We start from the raw sequence: 16,093 nt of genomic DNA on the forward strand, positions 1-16,093 counted from the left end.
TCTTCCGTGAAACTTGCAACGTCAAAATTACCTGATTTTTATTCCAAGGTGTCGATATATCTGACTTATGGTTATCCTATGGTTATCCTACCGCCAAACACTCTGTGTATATTCCCTTTTCTCATATAAAAGTGTCGTCTCGGTGGTTCTTGGGATCTTCGGTGTGCACAAGCGCGGCGCGAGCACATATATTTCCCAAGCGGCGCTCGAGATAAAGAGTCGACCAAAGACCCGCCGAGGAAACGGCCAGTTTATCTTGCACCTTCATCTTAATTTTCAGTTACTACATACATAATATCATCACCTAGCATTTCGGTCATCGATATCGCCCACGTAATCTTTATTACTTAGGAAGTACGAAAGTACGGATCATCTTAGAAAGCGTTATCTTTTAACGACAGCGATACAGAATCGTTAGAGACTGTAATGGCAAATTTTAGACCCTGCCATGAATGCAAATAGTCTATATTTCGTATGTGTATGCAAATGCATATTTTTAATTTCTTATATGTATTTATTAGGAATGTAGTGTATAAAAAAAAATATTGAGGTGATATATCAAGACTTAAAAAACAGAACATTTTCTTAAATATATAAAACATATACATGTCAAATCATTTTGTTAATTTTTTGCATAATTTATATTACAATGATCTAAATTCGCTGTTGACACAGAATGTGCAAACAATAGTAAAACAATAGTTTTCAATCTAATATATGTCATTTATTGTTATTTAAAAAATTATATTTTTTTTATTCTGTTCGATTATAATGTTATAATGAGCAATTACATTAACTTTATTAATAATGGCAATGTGTCACATTATGTCATAAAATATGAATTTATGATATGTAGAGAAATTTCTCTTGCATAGAGTATGTCAGAGAAAAGACATAGGTGAATTCAATGAGCTACAGGATAGCCTATTTTTTTGAAAGCAGAATTTCACGTCAGTGAGGTTAAGTAGCCGCTGTAAAACGCACTGTAAGCGCTTTGTGACGACACGACGTTCGGCCAAGCTTCGGCTGAAAGAAGTGCTCGGCGCGGTCGCCTGTTAAAACGTAAGCAGCTCACGAAAAGCTGCTTACGATACTCGAAATGAAAGGCAGTGCAACGCTGCCATAAGACAGAGAGAGAGAGAGAGAGAGAGAGAGAGAGAGAGAGAGAGAGAGAGAGAGAGAGAGAGAGAAAGAGAGGGGGGGCGAAGGGAGAAGGGAGAGAAAGGGAGAGATAGAAAATACTTCCTTTCTGCTTGCTCGCTAAATGATGATCTGTCAGCGTGTTTCATTAGCGTGAGGTACTCACGTAGCTCGCTAATGACGCACTCGCACAAAAGGACCACAATGTAACTACGAAGTAAGGCGATTGAATTGTGCAAGTGGTGCAATGCACCACCGTTGTTTTCCTATCCCGACATCTTCGCTTTAAAACAAATTAGAAAAATGTCCTTTGTGGCATTGCGGGCGATGTCGTTCAATTAGAGAAATTAGTTCGCGGGGAACCGCGCGCGCGGCTGTGCCGCCGATGTCATGCTGTTGTTAGCTTGATCGCGACTGATCAAATCGTTATGGTTTACAGTTCACCCGATGGTACAGGTACCGAACCAGCTGGTCGGGGCTCCGATCGGAACTAACGTCTCGTTGGTCTGCCATGTGGAAGCGTCACCTAAGGCCATTAATTATTGGACTCGAGAATCGGGTAGATAGAACAGTGCGATCAGTGTAGTGTTCTTGTCGTTCAATTTACTTGAAAGATAGATTACTTATCAGTCGAGAGATTTCGAATTAATCTGAAAAGTATTTTATAGTTGAGAGCATTCTGCATAGCCGAAAAATATTTTTCAGAAACTATCAGAAATTAATCTCGATTAATATAAAAATATTTTTCAAGATATAAAACTGTAACTTTATGTAATGTATACTTCGATACTTAAATTTATGTAGAGGTAATGTATTTCTTATTAATTCAATTTCTAAAATGTGTTTCTGCAGACGAAATGATAATAACTAACAGCAAGTACCTGATGACCGAGATAAAGACATCAGTGTACAGCGTGCAGATGCGACTGGTGATCATGAACCTGCAGAAGCACGATCTGGGTGGCTATAAGTGCATCTCGAAAAACTCCATCGGCGACGCTGAGGGGAACATCCGGCTTTACGGTGAGTTTACGCGGTTAATACGTCGACAAGGACAAAAACAGGTAGTAAAGTCTTTCTATGTGCGAGGTGGAGTTTCCGCGCGGAAAGTCCCGGAAAACTTCGTCAGACACAAACGACGTCGTATCGTCCTAAACTCTTTTCCCGGATTAATGCATTTATTATATATATTTCTTTAAAAAATTAGTCGGTCCAAAGACAGCTCAGACATAGATAGGAAGGTAAACAGACATGCTCTGAATCTTGAGATAAAGCTGGAATGTATTAAAGTATTCAAATATTGAGAAAGGAGCTAAAACCCAGTGATATTTTAAAAGGATACTGCAATATCGGAAATTCTATTTACAAAACTTAATTTTTTTCGATGGTTGAATTGCACGCGCGCAATATATATGTGATCATATGTATATCTATTTTAAAATACCTTAAATATTACTCACTGCAAAACGTATCCTTTTTATATATATATATATATATATATATATATATATATATAAAAAGGACACTTCTATTTTATAACGAAATATACAATGTTAAAACGGATTTCTTTCGTGTCCATTTTATTTAAGCGTGACTGACGCAAGCTTGCGAAAGCGAAAGTGTCTTTCTACGAGAGCATTGAAACAGCCCTGAATATCAGAGACATGTATTTGATTGCGGGAGACGGTCGCAGTTGCACGTGTTCCGACAGCGAGAAAGTACGGCGTATCACTGCAACTTCGCCGTTTCCATTACATGCACGATTTAATACGTCGCAATCTCGCAGGAACGATCGACGGCAACGAGCGTTTCGTGTATTACGCAATACGACGGTATTTTTCTTGTCGCCTCGTAACGATACATCGCCGTAAAAATGGCGGACGGTTAGCTTTACGTGTAGAATTACAGAACGGATGTTTGTGTGTGTGTGTGTGTGTCTCTCTACCGGCGCTACTTGCTTTCATCCATCGCGAGCATTGAGCGACCAAGTGCAACGAGCAGCGTAAATCTTTCGTTTTTTAAAAAATATACAATTTTACAACTCGCAACTACAAGGTTTTATTTTTTTCTTTTGTCATTTTTGTTTTACATGACAGCAAAGAATGGAAGGCGATGATAAAACCGAGACTATAAAGTAAAAATCTGCAGAGCAGAAATATTTTACATGCACTTATATTTCTGACGCTGACCTCTCGTCGATAATCTCAGGAATTTATCTCGAAGAAACCGCACGACTGTTACTACAGGGATATCGGTATTTACGAAATTAAGTTTCCTCTTGAGTTTTACTATTTAAGATATCGGAGAGACCGGTGCGCCGCGAGACAAATTGGAATTTCCGTAGTTTCTTAGCCACGTCTCCGCCGTAACCGTAAGTTATTTCACGACGCAGATAATACTGTACTCTTCTGTATAATATTTATGGAATTCGCTTCCATTGTGTGTCTGCGAAATACCACCACCGACCGCCGGCGTACGTCCATGAAATACCTAAGTCAGTAATCTTCAAAATGTCTTTGCGATATCGGTTAAAACATGATTACAATCCGCCCTCTCTTCTCCCAGGGTGTCCTCTTTTAACGTTCTTAAAGCCTTTAAACTGCCGTTTTATATAATAATAATTTTACACATATCCCCTATGATGTAGCTGCGTGTAACAAAATACAAATCACAAAATAGCGAAAAATTTCCTAAAAACCAACAGTAATTAAGAAAAAAATTGTAATAATTTAAAATCATTAAAAATTTGTGCTGCCTTAGAAAAAAATAATCTCTAAATTGTATGTCTATACGTGGAATTATAAGATTTTTAAATTTCGTTTACAAATAGCTTCGTCAACATCGTTTTCATTTTTTCTTTAAAATTTGAGTCAAATAATCTTATAATTTTATTAAACCTGATAACGAATAAAAAATACGTGTAATTAAAGTTAGAGCTTTGAATAGCGCGGCGATATCTCGTATTGTACATCGCGACAACGCTATGACCGCAATAAGTCTTCATGAGTGGTGCCCCATAATTTTCCACTCTGATTGAACGTTACGATCCGTTTACAGCGCGTATGCAGGCACCTCTTTTACTGTCGAAAAACGAATGAAAAAAGGCGCATTTTTCGCGGACGACGTGGCTCGACGCGGTGTGTCCTCTCGCCGACGTGCGTCATCAGCCGTAAATGCGCCCATAACTTCCCGCTTACTTTTCTCGAAGCGCGTCCTTATTTTTTCACAGTTTATTTACCGGATTCCGCGTCACATAATTTTTCGCTTTATAGCGCGAGAGAAAATTCAGCTTTGCCGCGAACTACCCTGCGTTCCTGACACGAAACAGCGAGTGTAATCAAATCCATTTTTCGCGTCGGAATCTTCTACAATTTTTTATTTGTGATTATACGCGATTGACTAAATTACAGAGAATATAATCATTGAATGGTGAAATACTGAAGCAGATGCGGTTTCAAATGCATCTCTGAAATTATTTGACCAGTAATAAGCAACGCGTTTCCCTCTAAAACTATTCACGGGGTCTTGTAAAACGTTTTCCAGAATAGTGACAGCTCAATTTTAGTAACGTTAAGCGAAATAATATTTCTGTGATATATCGTTTGACGACGTATGTCCGATTCAATCGCTATTCTTGACATTCGTCGCGTATTACAAATGACAATAGGAAATTGGTATGATATGCTTAATAAATGACAAATCGTTTCATTATGCTCAATCCAGCACTTTTAAATAAACGATGAAATAGATATATTGATCGAATTCCGAGCGACCATAATAATATTGCAATACAGCCTATTAGTATACGCATGTATCCAGGATTATTTCTGTTTTTGGCATTAATTTTGCTTATTCACAAAGGACGCGATGTGTAATGCTCACATTCATGCGTTATTCATACGCTTCACTATTTTATGATCTTTTTTAATAAATAATTCAGTGTGCGCCTGTAATTTTTGCTTAATATTTTTTAAGCATTTTGCAATATTTGGTACGTTTCTCGGTACGTTTCCTATTCGAAATGGGACAGAATAAATAATATCGATATTTCTTCTCATCAAATTAGCATCTTTATGGAAAGCAACTTTTATAATTTGCCTAAAAATTATTATATTATCACTATTATTATATTGTCGTGAGATTCACACTCCCATATTATTGCAGCGAAAATTCTGCACGTCGCGCGATTGGAGCTAAATTCCAGCCGAGTTATTGATGAGAAGCGTGCATAAAATTACGAATTCACACGCGACCGTGCAATCCGCATCTGCATCCCTGTGAGCACGCCGGAATACCGCAACACAGATGACCAAGGGCATAAGGGAGATTGAAATAGTCGGAAAATGTAAAATTACTCTACTAGAATCTCATAAAATAGTAATGGTATAACGTACGTGTAAAACTCCTTTGTCGCGACTTTTCAATAAAAAGAACTCCACCGGTCTTCAGTTTTATCTCTTTATCGTAGCACGAATAAAACAGCGTAACAAGCTGGACAAAACCGGGCCCGATATCTGCGAGTTATAACTACCCCCGCCAGCTTGCGAGCGCGCGTGCAACCCTAATGACTGCAATTTTATCGCGCTGTCGTGTAAAGAGCGGGTATACGCGAGAAGGAAGCTCGCGATGTTATCCCGGCGTGCTCCAACTTCTCGTTGAAGTCACGCGATCAGATAAACTCGAAGGATTAACAGTTATACCGCCCGTGTAAACGGGGCGCGAAGAGCCAGAGTGAAAAGAGCGTGCGCTGTCTGCGCCACGCCGCGAGGGGGTGGTGCGGCAGATTTAAATGCGCCGTGCGGGCGGGGACGAGGACGGATAAGCTATGGAATGTACGAGGACAGCGGCGGCATGTTGGAGCGTCATGTCGAGAGCCGAAAGTCTGCGAAACAATATCAGAGCTTCCACCCTCCCGCCTGACCGCGTCGTACCGGTTTTTCGTGCGTCCTCTTTTCCGCCGTTCTTCCGGGAATGTTTTTGTCACAGATTGCGCGCGGTCGGGATTATGGATTTACTTTGATAAATGAGGACTCGATATCCGAGGCGTAACTCCGGGATGAAGATCGCGTTGCTTTAAATTATATAAGTCTGCGGGTTTGATTTCTCCCGTGAGATACATTATACAAGAGTATCTTCGGTATTTGAAACTCTCTTACCGTACCCTGTAGCGTGTCACAATCTATAAGGGGATATGAGTCCACATTATATTAAATAATCAATACTATTTTTGTTATAAAAATTGTATCACAGATCCCCCTAATAATGTGAAATATTAGAAATATTAGTGCTTAAAACTTTCGGTCTTTCTATCACAGTTCCAACTTATTACGGAGGAACATAAAAGATATTATTTTTTCGTAAAAAAAAAAACAGCAGTATTTTTTTTAAGTATTAAAAGTTAATGTAAGTAATTTTGAAAACTGTTCAACATTTTCTAGGTATCGCTTGCGTTTCCAATAAAGGCTTCTTCTAAATCGGGCGGTACAAGTTGCCCCCCCGTCAAAAAAGCGCTGCGAAACAATAGCGAAGATCGTCGGGGCATCACGTCTTCGGTTAAAAGACCGTGAAACAATATCTAACCTGGCCGTCAGCCCGGCGCCGTTATCTCTCTTCTTGCTCCAGTCATCCCAGCCCCGCGTACTCCCGTGTCTCGTATTAGTTATCGTTTATATCAGCCGGCCAGACAAAACGCGCCGTCCGGAATTGGGTGAGCCATCTGTTGCCAGACATGATCGATAAAAGTCTGCCAAGTGTTATCAGTGCTAAACTGCTATTTAGACGGGCTGCCGCACCCTCTTCCACTTCTACTTCTTCTTATACTTCTTCTAACCACCGGTCTACCGCAACCTGTCTCTTCGTTCACAGCTGTATACGGGGTGTCGTGGACTTACCGAGATCAATTTTATTCCCGAAGAAATTATTTGATCGCTGTATAGTCGATTTTTGTCAAACAAAAAATCTCGGGCAGATGTAATTGCAAACATGTTTATTGCGAAGGAAAAAGATTTCCGCGCGTTCAAATTCGAGTATAATATCGATTAAAGGAAAAGAGGCAGTAAGAGCCGGCGCGGTAAATAGGGCGCAAGTTATATTTCTTATCGTCAATACATAAAAAATTCGCGAACGTTTCGACCATTTTTTGTGGTCATCTTCAGCGCAAAAAATTAGAAACGTGTAAATTAGAAACTCTATTGTAACGCGGTCATTGGGCTATTGTATACTCGCACGTTGCACGTTCCTTTTTCCATGCGGTCATTCCGGTGTGTGTGCGCTACTCCATAGGCAAGCAACCTTGAATATAATAGTCGTGGAATTTTCCACGCGAGGCAATGGTGAAATTTTTGTGCAGAGAATTTACGTCATATCCGGATTAAATTTATTAGCAATATTGCTGAGTGGAGTTGACCGAGCAAAAGGAAAATTATAGGATGGAAGCTGCGCTTTGCTGCACGGTTTGAGCGCTCCGTGATGAGTAAGTAGCAAAATGGCCAGCAGAGAGCACACCTAATTCAATATCATTGAAACACGATCTTGTCAATTAGCTCTGTGATTTTGGTATTTAGTAGCTTCGTCGAAGCTATATATATATAATCAATATAGGAGTTAGAGATTCTAATGTTACGCGAATCCGATTACGTTAATATAATTCCACTCGGATAACAGGACACCTCCAACATTTAACATTTAATCAAATCTCACCAATTGTATTATAATTAAACATTAATCGCGATCTTCCAATAGACTTATCACTTTTTTATTAATTTTGAAGTACATATTATTAATTTATATATGTCACGGAAAATATAATCTGGAAACGACAGATATACCTAACACATTAGGTATATTTAGGAAGAATTACTTAATAAAAGCATGAATTACGAAGCTCTCAATAACGCTTAATGTTAGATAAAATTTCAACATATTGCAAGAATTGTCAGAGCCGTATATACATATAGAACTTATAGCACGGGAAAATTAGCTCAATTATTTCCTAAAGACGAGCAAATCATACCGATTGATCTCCTAACGTGCGAGATATAATGGTGTCTCATATCGCTGTATATAACCTTCCCTCTCCCTCCCCCGCAACGTCACGTTTCCTACTATCACGTATCGACTTGCTCATCATTCGCTCGTTGAATTTCAATGGAACGTGCCGCGGATATTAAGCATCGCTGAAAAATACGCGAGAGATGTCAAAGACAAGGATGTATATCAAGGGGAAGTTCGTGTGATAAATTCTAAAAATATATGTATATATATATCACTTCGAAAAAAGAATTTCTGGAGATAAAAGAAAAAAAGGAGGAACCGAGTCGATTCGTTTTCCATTGCGCGCATACAATGGGATCGCGCGAAATTCCAAAAAAGAATTCTCACTTCACTTTTATTCGCCTCGCGTGTGTCGAATGACGGTCGAGCGTAAAAACATCACGCGATACCCACCATCGAGGTTCTGCACATGCAAAAAAAAATTATATCTACTCACGCCGGATCGCGCCGACTACTGGCTGACCACAGTTGAAATAATGTTTCGACGATCGTGCCTTGAATTCGATAGCGAAGAAACTGCAAGCTTGGCGCTCTCGTTGCACGTGCGTAACACAAGTATCGACAACTCTAATGTTCTTCACATCGACTCGACAACTTGTAAAAAGACCGTTTAATCCTCGCGTTCATTTAACTCTCTTCCTCTCCTTTTCTCGTTCAGCAATTTGTTCAAAACTTAACAAGAATGAGAGGGATAACTTTGGAAGAATGACAAACAGGGTTTAAATTCTGAATTATACTTTTTAGATAATTTTGAGAAAATTCTCGAATACTATTCTATTGTAATAGGATAATCGACACTATTCAGAAAAATGATGCAGCTCTTTTTTCTTATTATGTTACAGATATGGAACTACCTAAATATCCCAAAAAGGCCGGCGATCGGCGATCAGACGACGACGCGGACGACTCGATCGGTGATCGCGATCACAGATTGAACCACGTGCATCAAGGATCCCTGAGGGAAACGGGATCGACCCTGGAGCCAGCCTTCGACGCGGACGACAATTCGGCGTCCACAACGTCAAGAGACAACGCGCCGCCGGCGACGATCGGCATCCTTCTGATCGTGCTGCACCACTTGCTCGCTTCGACGTAAGATAGACGTAACCTATTTACCTTTAAACGCAAACTACGTTTACCACGAGCTCGATTCGCTAACCTAAGGAGACTGCGAGATAGCGGCTGAGTAGCTCCGTGCTCCGTTGCCTCGCGTTCTCGGCAAATCCACGACATTATTGCCGAATCTCGATATCGATATCACGAAACGATATTAACGGAACATTAATTACAATATTTTATACGGAATTCGATTATTGTGCGCTGTATACTGAATGGTACGAATACGTCCGAAAATATAACCGAAGCTTGCTCTAAACCGTTGCACGAAATTCTTCTGCAAAAATCAAAAGGTAAAATTGACGTCTCAATTGATATTTCAATCTCTGGCGTGATATTTTTTTATCAATCCAATTTTTTTCTAACAAAAACACAATTATGTTTTTATTATTTAATTTATACGTGACAAATGGCGGATTAAAATTACATATGCGGATTCGGAGTCTCTATCAACGTCAGCTATATGCGGTAATTAAATACTGCCAGCTCGCATTTTGATGATAAAAAAAATGCATTTCGTAAAATTCTAATGTGACATGCGAGAACGAATGTTAATAATAATGTCCGCATTCACATAGAAATAACGGAAACTTGGCAAGCTCGAAAAGCACCGAATTAACGAGCGAAATGTTAAATTATGTTGTGATATACACGTGTCACATATAGACGGAACAAACCGACTGCTAGCGTACGACAGTGCGTTGCAATATGGATTACTTTTATATTTAAAGGAAATATTTTTAATAAAGTGTATTTCAGTTATCCCCATATATCTTGGAAACATTTATATAAGACGTACCGTACTATGAGGTCTATCATTCCACTTTTGGCAATAACTTACAATTAGATAGCAGAAAACAGATTTATTCTTCTTTTCGTAAAATTACAAATGTAATTTATTGAACTTGAATACTTATTAGTAAATTAATCTTGCACCTCAAAAAATTAGTCACTAAAAATACATTTTGAAGAAATTTCTAAGAAATAATTATTTTTATTATAAAATAACCGACATTATTTACGTTATAAAGACTGCGATTTCTCTTATATAAAAGCAGTCCATATTTCGTACGGCATCGATCCAACATGGCCGCTCTTCCGCTCAACGCTCGTGAAAATTAACAGCCTAGCGAATATCGACGAAACGTTAACGGCAGACCGAAGATCGTGAAATTTTGTTCGCGTCGTCATTGTCGAGCTACGGTTTTACCGCGATTCGTCTACGGTTTAACGAGATATCTCGTTAGTTCACCGTGTCTCCACGCCACCAATGACATAATTATTAAATCGCCAGTTCTTTTTAATTCGCGTCCGAAACGTCAGATCGTGGGCGAGACGGTTACACACAAAATCAATTACATAAATGTCGTTCACGTCGAGTGGTCACCGACGCCGGGGAGGAAGTGCTGCTCCCGAGAACGACTGCCGCGTTCGAGAAATCGCGTGTTTAATTAACGCGTGAATTTCCATCGAGCGAATTTCACATTAGACGCGATCGAGTGGAACGAACTGTAAGTATCGACGTCTGATCCAACGCTGATTTTGCAGGATCGAGAAGCGAAATGACGGACCTTCCACTCGAGTGAGTTCGTAACGCGATACGCGCCTCGTATCCGCGGAAAATACAATTTCACATTGCGTACACTTCTCGAATCTTTAAACAGACGCCGAGAGACATTTCTGAATTACGAAAAAAAAAGTGTCCGCTTTCCTGTATACGTTGTGCAGTATCTCTCTGTATCACCTATGTTCGATATTTCTCTGGAGCAGGAAAAACATTAACGCGTATGACAGAGCGGTAATTGAAAATTTTCTCATTAACATATTCACGCGCGAGCAATCGAAATACTTTTAACGGCAATTTCATTATTAAACATCGATCGATCCGTATGACAGAGACGCCTGTCTTTTCGACATCCATAGATATATTACTCAGACAGCTACGGCGTTTTAATTTCTTCAACGCGCAACACGGATATTTCGTGTAGTTTTACTCTCGGTTTATTCTATCCTGAGAATATAACATATTGCATTTGTGTGAATCCGCATCGGTCCAGAATATACTATCAAGCGAGAGAGGGTTTTCCATTCTTATGCCACGATAAGAATTTCATATAAGAAATCGGCGAAAAAATACCGATATATGCTTCGAGCAAAAAGCAGAAAATAAAATTTTCTATATATAAAACGATGCTTTGTAAATAGCTAACTGCCGAACTTCCTGACCGTCGGGAATTAAATCTTGGACTATAAATATTCGATCGAATCGAACGAGAATCTTCGCATATCAAGTGAGAGTGTGAAACAATAAATAAAATTGCTGCTACCTTACACCGACAAACAAATATTGTTGAAACTATGATCTCATTTTCTGCAAAAATTGCAAGCTATTTGTATAAAAAAACTTTCCCAGGAATTATTATATTACTCTCATTATATGATCTTAAATTGAAAATCATGCTTTTACTTTTATTTTCCAGCTAAACTTTTCATATGTCTCACGTTAATGTTAGAACTAATTTGTAATATAATACTTATGTGATTCACACGCGTCCATGTAGATTTTCCGAAAATTCGCGGTCCGCCGAAAATGCGATGGCTCGGTAAACGATTTTTGATACGTAATTTCGGCCCAGTTACAACGGAGGCGCGCAAACGAAAACGAAAGTGAGATATAATTACTCGTCCCGATTAGAAAAAACGTGCCAAATGTTCGCCTTCATTATTCTTTTCTTATTTTAAGAAATTTACCATTTTATTTAAAACGGTTCATTATAAATATCGGTATTCCAAGGGTCCACACATATCGCTTTTCTCAAGCTCCCGAATCTAATCTTAGATATTCGTGTTGTTGTTCAAGCGGTTTTTCTATAAATGGCACCGGCGTCGATCTTGCTCGTTTTGAGTTGGCGACATTTACGGAGTTCTCAGACTTTGGTAATGTTTATATATGAAAACAACTAAAGCTACAAAAGAACGATCTATCCATCTTTTTGTATAAATGTATATATATACTTTCGAATTGATATTAATTAATCCATTGATAGTTAAATCTCAAGTCCTGTAACCCTGGTTTGTTAAGTAGATTAAGATTCTATAACTTTACTGTGTAAATTACGGCACAAAAGGCTATTACATTCTCTAGGGAGAACTTTAGAATCTTATTTCTCAGTTTTGACAAAGGCATTCAGGTCCTTTCACATAAAAGTCGTCCATTTAATAGGACAATGAATAATGCCGGTAGACAAAAGAATGCGATGCTTTAATAACGACAACACTTTTGCTATACCGCTCGTTGTCGACGGCGTTGTCAATTACGTTATCCGACAGTCGCGTTGTGGAATGGACGATTAACGCGTATGGAGGTTAAATATTTGATACTTGTGAAGTACGAAGAATAGCGCACGGTCTGCCAGCATGTAAAACGTTTTCACACATAGGTATAATAATTGTATGATAAGATAAAACGGCTCGTTTCTGATACCTTCTTTACGTGACATTAAATCACAAGTATTGTTGCTACATCATCAATAGTTGTAATAAGTATGATCACGGAGAATTTGTTGCGTCATTGTAATAAGAACTAATAATATGCTTTGTTCTGATCATACATTTGGGATATATATATATATATATATATATATATATATATATATATAGATATTCTTCTTTGTTACAAAATTTCAATTGTGGTTGTATGTTCCATATGTCAATGAATATATTAATAAATTCAAACACACAGGATTAATTATGCGATATATCGTCAGATAATTCTTAAAAAAGCGCTAGTATTACATCCATAAAAATCACAATTATAAATTTAGCTAATTCAAATTTCGCTATTTTACTTGAATTCACGTATTTCTGTTAAATCTAACCATGAGTATATAAGCTCGTGGAACACGTGACTATCCGAGCGTTTTGTCGTCAAAGGCTTGAGAGGCTAATTTCTGTACAGCTATCATACTATCGATCGTCATGGTACAAGTCGAGGAGTGCTGTCGTGACACCGGGTATCAGTGTCATACTATCCTAATCGTGAATATATTTCATATTTAATGTCACGTGGAAATGGGTCAAAGCGTCAATCGCCATCAAGGCACAGCACGATTGTTTCGTTATTTATTCGTAAATGGGCCTCTCGTTATAGTCACAACAAGTGAATGTTACATGCCTGTTTTGCGTGTGTGCCTGCGTATGCGTCTATATGCGTATGTGCCATGTGAGAGAAAAATCGCGATGTCTAATTACTATTAATGGAAAGCGGGAAAACGTCTATGTGTAGATTGTGTAAATTACGGAATAGGATTTATCGAATTGTTGATCGTAGGTGTGTTTATATATATACAAGGGTTATATATAATAAATATATATATATATAAATATATCTAAAGCATAAGTCGGAAGTAAGAAAAATAAAAATCAAATTATAATCCAATCGGCCTTTGCGCGTTAGGGCGGATAAGGCGAGTTTTTATGACTCAAAATTGTCGACAAGTTCTGTTGATCAATCATTGTTGATTATCGTTTAGAAGAATGTTATAGCTGCTTTTTAAAAATGAGTCGACTATTCGTCACCCCGTAAATCATCCTTATCATAACGGAACGACAAGAGATATAGTCAAGAAATAATAAAGATTATACGTATAACACTACGCTGTACAATATATCATTCGACGGATGAAAAAAGATAACGCGAAAATATCTCGATTTGGTTCTTCATGATTTGCAATATTAATTTGAAACGGGTTACGAAAACGATGTACAGACGGAGAACAACAAAATTAATGCTGCAAGAACGCTATTTCAGTTTTACCTTTTTTACCTTTAAATTCATTGAATGTTAAACTCTATTTTTCAATGCAATTTAATTTGACAAATTCAAAAATCGAATTGCCCATGTAATAAGTTAAATTCTTAAACAAATTAAATTCATTTAATATTTGACGAGGTATCGACAGATTTCGATCCGTGCATTTTTATACGTGACATACATATAAAATGTGTAAAGAAATATAATACAACAGAAATTTTTCAATTTTTCAAAACATGTTTGAAAATGTTTGCGCGGTAAAGGGTTAAGACGACGCAAGGAGCGACGCGCGCGGATTGCGCGTCGCGAGTTAACATATCATTTAACGATTCAAGCATGATTTCGTGACGTTTTACTTACATATCGGTGAAAATCTCCGTGCGCTTTGATCGTTCTCGTGGATTTCCGATCGCTGGAATTCATCAACGAGCGTCGCGCATATAGGAGCGCATAGAAGTACCGATATATTCAACGCCTTTACTTAAATTGCTAAAGTAAAAGGTATTGGATGTCGAGCTAAGCATGCTGGACAGTATCAATACCCTTGCATGTGTCGAACTTATCGATACTTTTAAGCGTCCCTACGCATCATATCGCTCCAAGACGGTCCACTTTGTCGTATAATCTGAAACAATGTAAAAAGTGCTTTTAGTACGATTAGAGTCGAGGCGTAGAGAAAGTTCGTGCGTTACCGATTTTCTTTGGAGCTCGATCGTGCTGACTCTTTTGAGAAAGAGAGAATTAATCGGCGATACGGAAAGGACGGCTAGCCTTTAAGAGGGACGTTTCAACGCTGTCCTCGTACGAGTGGCCTGACCTTAATATATTTTACACTATGTATGCATAGATATACAGAATGGCGACCTATCCTTTCCACGAATACACCCCCATTGTGAATACTACCGTCTTCGACCCATCCTCCGCCCTTCCCTACCGCCCTTCCTCAATCCCCACCGTCCTCCTCCAAATGAAAAATGTTTAGTCAACGGCGCATCGCACACTGTACAATAATCTCACGCGCGTGCATATGTTATATAAATACACGATATACGTACGATTAATGATATGCATTCCTGTGCGTCGATGTAATTAATTACTGTCCCCCCTCCCCTGTAATACCCCAAGTATAAAACGCAACTTGTACCAAGCCAAGCCACGACTTATCGAAATATTGTCGCCAACACACACAGAGGTATATACATATTATATATATATATATATATATATATATATATATATATATAGACGAATAAAGAGACGATTAATGTACATCGTAGTCATTATCATTTGATGTCTTACCTCTCTTAATCGACAAGTAGGTTGTCTAAAATTTTCTGGAAAGAAATTAAGGATATAAATTTCTGATAATAACTTGATCATCTTTCACGCGTACATCTTATTAAGTTAGCTAATTATACGGTAACGAACTTAATTCTGTTTAATTATACTTTATTGATTTTATGATATTCACGATGGATCGATAATCGATACCACAAAAGGAATTAATATTGGAGTCCCGCGCGCGAGACTGTTGTTTGGAAGATTGATAGAAGTAATCGATATCCTGTGCGGGTAGAGAAGCAACTGCATTACTATGTCATTACAAGCACTAGGCAATATGTTCATTACGTTATCGTTGATTACATGACGTTAATCGTGTAGGGAATAAATAATCCGTAGTCGTCAAGGGAACCATTTACCAGTCGATCAAAATTCCGCAGCACGTGGACGCGTATACGGACACAGCGCCGATGTGGTAGCCATATAAAGTGTATATGCCGTACAATACGATTATAGCTGATAATTATTCAATTTAATGAGCTGCTAGAGATGCCAAAATAGCATTGCGGTGTATTCTCGATTCTGCCGGTACGTTCGATACTGTCGGGAGAAAGATGAATTTTGTTTTGAAATACAAATATATTTTCCAAGCAAAAGATAATTTTGACAATTTTAACAAAAACTAATAAC

At 38.3% G+C, this 16,093-nt stretch overlaps 1 protein-coding gene across 2 annotated transcripts in view; it reads left to right on the forward strand.

The window, feature by feature from the left end:
- LOC143897294 (lachesin) overlaps positions 1-15,186 on the forward strand; it is a 130,639-nt gene extending 115,453 nt beyond the window's left edge. For both annotated transcript variants that reach the window (XM_077405840.1, XM_077405839.1), the window contains exons 7-9: positions 1,580-1,699; positions 1,993-2,163; positions 9,036-15,186. In XM_077405840.1, the coding sequence (XP_077261966.1) occupies positions 1,580-1,699; positions 1,993-2,163; positions 9,036-9,289 (545 nt within the window). In that variant the 3' untranslated portion in view covers positions 9,290-15,186. The remainder of the gene's footprint in view (positions 1-1,579; positions 1,700-1,992; positions 2,164-9,035) is intronic.
- The last annotated feature ends 907 nt before the right edge of the window (positions 15,187-16,093 follow it).

This window comes from Temnothorax americanus, unplaced genomic scaffold (assembly GCF_048541705.1).
Source record: "Temnothorax americanus isolate GAGA-0224 unplaced genomic scaffold, ASM4854170v1 Scaffold2, whole genome shotgun sequence".
Classification (NCBI taxonomy): domain Eukaryota; kingdom Metazoa; phylum Arthropoda; class Insecta; order Hymenoptera; family Formicidae; genus Temnothorax; species Temnothorax americanus.